Here is a 7217-nt window from a genome sequence, read left to right as displayed (position 1 = left end):
GTCCACTGATGTAGTCACTCCATCATAGAAGGCCACGAGGTTGGTCAGGCACGACTTGCCCTTGGTGAAGCAATGCTGGCTGTCTCGAATCACCTCCCTGTCCTCCATGTGCCTTAGCATAGCTTCCAGGAGGATCTGTTCCATGACCTTCCCAGGCACAGAGGTGAGACTGACTGGCCTGTAGTTCCCCAGGTCTTCCTTTTTTCCCTTTTTAAAAATGGGGGTTATGTTTCCCCCTTTCCAGTCAGTGGAAACTTCACCGGGCTGCCACAACTTCTCAAATATGATGGATAGTGGCTTAGCAACTTCATCCGCCAGTTCCCTCGGGACCTGCGGATGCATCTCATAGGGTCCCATGAACTTGTGCACCTTCAGGTTCCTTAGATGATCTCGAACTTGATCTTCTCCTACAGTGGGCGGCTCTTCATTCTCCCAGTCCCTGCCTTTGCCTTCTGTGGCTTTGGTCGTGAGGCTTGAGCACTTGCCGATGAAGACTGAGGCAAAAAAGTCATTGAGTACCTCAGCCTTCTCCATATCCGTATTTTCTTTCCGCTCAAGTCTGTATCAGGCCCCAAATCTCATCGTGGTTAAAAGTTACTATAACACTGGTTTGGGAAAGTGCTAAAGGATATGCTTATGCTTCATTGAGCTGAATGCTGTGCTGAATAGTGACTGTCTCAGTTGCAAGCAGTGAATGGCATCTCTTGAACTGCAGAAACGTGCAGGTTCTTTTCCTCTTTGTGCATGTCACAGCACATTCCTTATTGCTTAAAATTGTATCTGGAGCTTTTGATATACAGCAGATTTAGGAACAAGTTAAAATCTTGATTTCTGAGAACAGGTGACTAGGAGAGCCTTAGCCATGTAGGTTCTAGCAGGCATCATATATTGATCTCCAGCATCAATAAAACTGCTACTATGTTCTGTAAAGTCTAATTTAATGTCCCTCAAGCATACTTCTTGATGATACAGGACTGTTGCCTTGAAGATTCCTTGGAGGAATTGTTAGCTTATCATGGTAGCACATCTGTGATTGCCTTGTTGCAAACATTTTAGAGAGTCATGAAAGTGGCATTTGAGAAACAAGGATCTGGAAAATTTAATAGCATCTAGCAGTATCATAGTATATGTGCTGCATTTTTTAGATTATCTGTAGACAGCTGACTTCTAGGAATATACTTAGTTTTGAGGTGATTTAGGCAGGATGGCGGGTTGCAGAATGAATGGTGAAGCATAGAGTTCATGCCTTTCTTGTTAACTGGGTATGTATTTATTTTCAATTTTAGGTTGGAGGCAGTAAGCACACAATGAATGAGCACCTCCATGTTGGTAGCTTCAGCAGCTGTTCGAAGATAATAGTAACAAGAGGACGGTTCTGACGACACAGCCAAATGGACTTACAACGCTAGGCAAATCTGGATTGCCAGTGGTTCAGGACAGACAGACAGAGAGTGCTCACAGACGACAAGGGAGCTCCAGCTCTTTAAAATCTACAGATGGAACAGGGAAGGTGAAAGCCTCCGTTATGACACCAGAGCAGGCAATGAAGCAATACATGCAAAAATTAACAGCTTTTGAGCATCATGAGATTTTTAGCTACCCTGAAATATACTTTTTGGGTCCAAATGCAAAGAAGCGGCAAGGTGTGATTGGTGGTTCAAACAATTGCGGGTATGATGATGACCAAGGGTCTTATATACAAGTACCCCATGATCATATTGCGTACAGGTACGAAGTCCTGAAAGTTATAGGGAAAGGAAGCTTTGGGCAGGTGGTGAAGGCCTATGATCACAAGATGCATCAGCATGTGGCACTAAAAATGGTGAGAAATGAAAAACGTTTCCACCGCCAAGCTGCGGAAGAAATTAAGATCCTGGAGCATCTCCGGAAACAAGATAAGGATAACAACATGAATGTTATTCACATGTTGGAAAACTTCACATTCCGCAGCCATATCTGCATGACATTTGAATTGCTGAGCATGAACCTGTATGAATTAATAAAGAAAAACAAGTTTCAGGGCTTTAGCCTGCCCTTGGTCCGCAAGTTTGCCCACTCAATTTTACAGTGCTTGGATGCTTTGCACAAAAACAGAATCATTCACTGTGACCTTAAACCTGAGAACATTCTGTTGAAGCAACAGGGTAGAAGTGGTATTAAAGTGATTGATTTTGGCTCAAGTTGTTATGAGCATCAACGTGTCTACACTTACATTCAGTCACGCTTTTACCGTGCACCTGAAGTCATCCTTGGTGCTCGTTATGGGATGCCCATAGATATGTGGAGCTTGGGCTGTATTCTAGCAGAGCTTCTCACCGGTTATCCGCTTTTACCTGGAGAAGATGAAGGAGACCAGCTGGCTTGTATGATTGAGCTATTGGGCATGCCTTCTCCAAAACTCTTAGATTCATCCAAGCGAGCCAAAAACTTTGTGAGCTCTAAGGGTTATCCCCGCTATTGCAGCATCACAACCTTGTCTGATGGCTCTGTGATACTTAATGGTGGACGCTCTCGGAGGGGCAAACTACGTGGCCCACCAGAGAGCAGAGAGTGGGGTAATGCATTAAAGGGATGTGATGATCCCCTATTCCTTGACTTCTTAAAACAGTGTTTAGAATGGGATCCTGCTATCCGTATGACACCCAGCCAGGCTTTGCGGCATCCCTGGCTAAGGAGACGGTTGCCAAAGCCTCCGACTGGGGAAAAGGCCTCGGCGAAGAGAATTACAGAGAGCACTGGTGCTATAACGTCGATTTCCAAGTTACCTCCAACTTCAAGCTCAGCTTCAAAACTGAGGACTAATTTGGCACAGATGACAGATGCCAATGGGAATATTCAGCAAAGAACAGTGTTGCCAAAACTCGTTAGCTGAGTTTGAAAAACCCAATGCTGTTAATATGAGAGATACAATGTGGCTGAGCCTTATTTGTATGAAAAAGTAGCTCAGATATACATTTTTATTTGCTCAATAACTTTATTCATTTGTATCTTTCAGCACTCATTTTAAATGTAAGAAATGTTGATTTTGTTTTTATAAAAACACGGGGACAATGCTTTAAGTTTTTATACTTATTTTTTAAAATGTTTGTCTTCTACAGTACAATTAGCCTTACTGTAACTAGTGTGACACAGTAATAAACATCAGTGGCAGGCCACTGGTTACAACATGACTGTCATGCATTGCAGCGTGGTGTCAAAGGTATTAACCTTTCTCTTCCATGGTTCATATTAGGTTTCACTTGGGGTAAATTTGTAAGATTCTACCTTTTGGATTTTATGGGGGTGAGTCTTGATTTTGCAAACACTCACAGCTATGCCTGACTGGACTCCAGGGAGAATACTCAAAAAAATACAGTTAAGCACCTGTAAACTTGTAATTTGAAGTGGAGCCATTGCATGTTACATTGCCATTTTCTGTATGGTAGCCCAGAGAAAGTAGTGGTATCACTAATGATACAGTCACCTCCGATGGAATGCTTTCTCTATTCAAAAGTAGTGGTTTTTGATTAAAATGAGCATTTAAATATAATGCAAAAAATAAGAACTTCCAGGGCTAAAATGACTTTCTTACCTTGCATGCCATGTGGTAGAGTGAGAGGAACGGGCAGTCTCAGAAGGAATGAAGATGGAAGTATGTCTGTTCCTCTAAATCTGAAAGTGACCGATGAGTTGGTAAAGCAAAATGTTCTGGAGTTCATTTCAGGTATATAACATTGAGCATTCAAACCGGGCTTCTCTTTCTTTTTTTTCCCCCTCTGCTGTTTTCTTTTCTCTCCTAATGTGCATCTTGGTCTCCCTAAATCACATAGACAGAAGTGCTCGTTCTGTCAGTTTTATACTGTAACTTCCAGACTGTTATGCTACATGGATTTCACAGATTGCTTTTATTTCTTCCGATGATGTTTGTCTGAGCAACTGTGACCTCTCTGGTACATTTACACTTCAGATCAAATCTGCATGTAGGGGCAAACACTATGTTACTACATTGCTTTCTGTAGAAAAGTACTTCAGCTTAGACAGCGTAACTGTAGATGGAAAGATCCTCAGTGGAAAGCTTTTCAGTTGGCAGACACCATCCTAGATACTTTCTAATAAGGGAGAATTATCAAAGGAAAGTTAAATGGTTGGAATTTGATTTAATCTTTGGCATTTGTAGCTGAAAATTAACTTTGAAGGAACAGTTAGAGGATAAATGTAGATTTGTTCACGTGTGTGTGTGCTCATGCTTGGTTTTTCTTTTTTATTTTTAACTGCATTCATGGAGGAAAGATGGTCTTTACTGAGGAATAGTGTCTAGACCTAGGAGAGAAATATTCACGCGTTGTTGCATGTTTTCAACAGGAACAGTTTGAAATCTAAGATCAGTATTTCATCACGTACAATGGCTGTGGTCTACATTGGATGTATAAAACATATGAAAAGGGAATTTTAAATAAAGTAGAACATAATCTAGAAGGGTTTGTGGATGTTAGAACAAGACATACTAGAATGGATTGCATTAAGCCTCAATAACTTCACTATAAGCAACATTTATATGCACAGGTTTTACTGAGTTACTTGTACAGATTATGAAAAATACTTAAAGCATGGTCCCCTGAGAGGCCAAGAAAGTTTCCGGTTAAGTTCTCCTTCATATTCATTACTTTACCACTTACAGCTTAATTTTTTTGTTTGGTTGGTTGGTTGGTTGGTTTATTTTTAATTTAATGTAAGACTGGGGGAGAAATATAAATGCAAAATGACAGAATTCTCAGGAAACATATCGCTTAACTTCTTGCCAAAAAGTCAACACCTAAAGAAGCTCCAAAAATAATTTCTGAGTAGAGGATGGTATTTGTTGATTGATAACTGCAAAAATTAGAGCATCAATCAACCATTTTTCTTACTTTTTTAAAAAAAAAGATCGTTTCCTGCCTCTAGTCAAATTAAATTATTTAGTGTTAAATGTTCACAATTTTATACAATGTGTGTAAGTGCAATATGTAAACATGTGTGAAATCATGTTAAAAATGAAATATAGTAATACAGCTAAGAAAAGTGGCTTTTGGAATATGAATATCCAGTAAGTTATGGTCAGTAAATTCTAAGTCTGGAAAAGAGATATATTAATTTTCATCTAAAATTAACTGACTCTTACGACTGTGGGAATACAGTACTGTGTATTTTTCTACAGCAACTGGGAATCTTTACTTCCTCCACCACCTACTTGGCTTTACCACTCCTTTCTACCTTAACCCTTCATGCAAAAGTTAAGAAATAGGGATGCTTATGTTAGGGGCGGAAGAAGAATCACCTCCCTTAATATATTTTAAAGGGAACATTGATACATGTTCCCACGTTTCATGGCAATTTAAGGTGAAAACATAACCTGGGTCATTAATGGGCTAAAACCACTAAATTTTCTTTTTCATGTAACCAGTTCTTAATGCCAATAATGCATTTATGATCCACCTTCATAAATGCTACCGGAAACTTTAAGGCCAAAATATAGTGTGCAGAGCTATTTTTTTAACCCAGATACAGTGCAACTTCCTCTATACTAAAGGAGCAGCTACATCAAGGTTTTTAAGTGACGTGGCTGCTTTTTATTGTAGCTTATTTATACCTGTAAAAAAGGAGGGAGGGGGGGAAAGGACGTTGCCTCTTGCTTTGATGTGATTTCATTCTAAGGGCTCTGATAATTAGGCTGATAGAAGTTGGCTTGGAAACAGTGCTTAGTCTCACATGTTACCATTGTCTGGGGATGTCTGAGCTATTTTCAGATTTAGTAATAGCACAGTGTTGTCTTGTCTTTGGTTGCAGTCTCACTTGGCTCAGTTTCTTGCACCACTGGAGTGTTCATTACCACTTAAGTGTATTGGAACAACAGAGTGATGCAAGATGTGTAGATTAACAATAGAGGATGGATTGTGCCCTTGGTGTTAACAATGTGCCTTTTGTTACAAATGCCGTGTTGTAGGGCATGCGTCTTGGCCTCTTTAACCCTTTGAATACTGGATAGTAGCGATGAAATCTATTTTTAAATGCTATACCTGTCTTAAAACATCCTGTAGATGATCGAGGCCTTACCAGAAACAATAAGGCAATCACACTGCTAGGGTGGGGAGGATGCTCTGTTTTGTAGTACGTCTTGTTAAGGGGTTAAAGATGGCCCTTCCTCATTGGTTGTACTTCAACATCAAATTGATTTTTTTTAAAATAAATTTTTGTTATGGTGACACTAGACAGAAATCAACTGTATTTGTAAAAATTTACCTCAAACTCTTAAGTTTTATAGTGTGATTTAATCCCAGGGCATTTGGTATGAACCAAAGTGCATTCCTTTTATATGTGCCTGGCTCTTATAAAGGTGGCCAGGGATTTTTACAATTTGGGTGCAAGGCACTTAAGCCACTTTTAACTTGGTGGGTGGTTTGGAGTTATAAATGACTTCATGGGAATGTTGAAAACACTTTAGACATAAGTAGCATCGGGCAATATTAGAATCTTTAGGAAAGGGTGTGCATTATTTAATGCTCTCCATTTTTTAGTATTTTTTTTTCCCATCAATAATACTTGTGATAAGTACAAAAAGAACTCTTTTTCCAGTCAGCAAAGATTAGAATATTGCCCAGTTTAATGCTATGGTAGCATTTAAATAAAATAACATTTGTGAATTATTGTTTCTAGGAGCTTGTACATCTCTGCTACAAATTGTAATTACTCAGTTCAACTGCTACAATTACGTCTAAGCAGTAGCTTGGGTTTTTATTGGGCAACGACTTAGACACGTGACTGTAATATGCTGCAACTGTGTGTACTGAAAACATGTGAAAAACGATTGAATGTGGACTGTGTATATATGTATGTATAATTTTCTGTGAGATGCTGCTGTTGCCACTTAACATTAAAGATGTTGTAGTGGGTTTTAATCCTAGTGGCCAGTTTTATGATACTGTATGTATTGTACAGCTGATGACAGGAGTTAAGACTGTTCTAGTGAATATTTGTTACATTTTATTGTTGTGGCCAGAGATCATTTCAGAATAAAATTTTATGTCCTACTTTACTTCTCTGCACTGTAGTTTGGGTTTTTTTGTGGTCGTAAAGAGAGCCGGTGGAGTGCTGGCGTTTCTTAAACATGGAAAGGCCTTCTCCTAGCCTGCTGAAGTCAATGCCAGCAGTGCCTTTGTCCCCCAGCATGCTTACTGGTATCTGTATATAGTAATTACCCATTG

The 7217-nt window shown here is 39.5% G+C and overlaps 1 protein-coding gene across 1 annotated transcript; it reads left to right on the top strand.

Annotated features, from left to right (window-relative positions):
• Positions 1-1223: 1223 nt before the first annotated feature.
• Positions 1224-3538, top strand: LOC104076571 (dual specificity tyrosine-phosphorylation-regulated kinase 2-like). Its single transcript, XM_009577487.1, is given in 2 exon segments — positions 1224-1332; positions 1335-3538. Coding segments are annotated over 2 exon segments (1563 nt in total). The 5' UTR covers positions 1224-1307; the 3' UTR covers positions 2873-3538.
• The last annotated feature ends 3679 nt before the right edge of the window (positions 3539-7217 follow it).

Source organism: Fulmarus glacialis, unplaced genomic scaffold, assembly GCF_000690835.1.
Source record: "Fulmarus glacialis isolate BGI_N327 unplaced genomic scaffold, ASM69083v1 scaffold13825, whole genome shotgun sequence".
Classification (NCBI taxonomy): Eukaryota; Metazoa; Chordata; class Aves; order Procellariiformes; family Procellariidae; genus Fulmarus; species Fulmarus glacialis.
The sequence above is the reverse complement of the archived record's forward strand: the minus strand, read 5'-3'. Positions and strand labels throughout refer to the sequence as shown.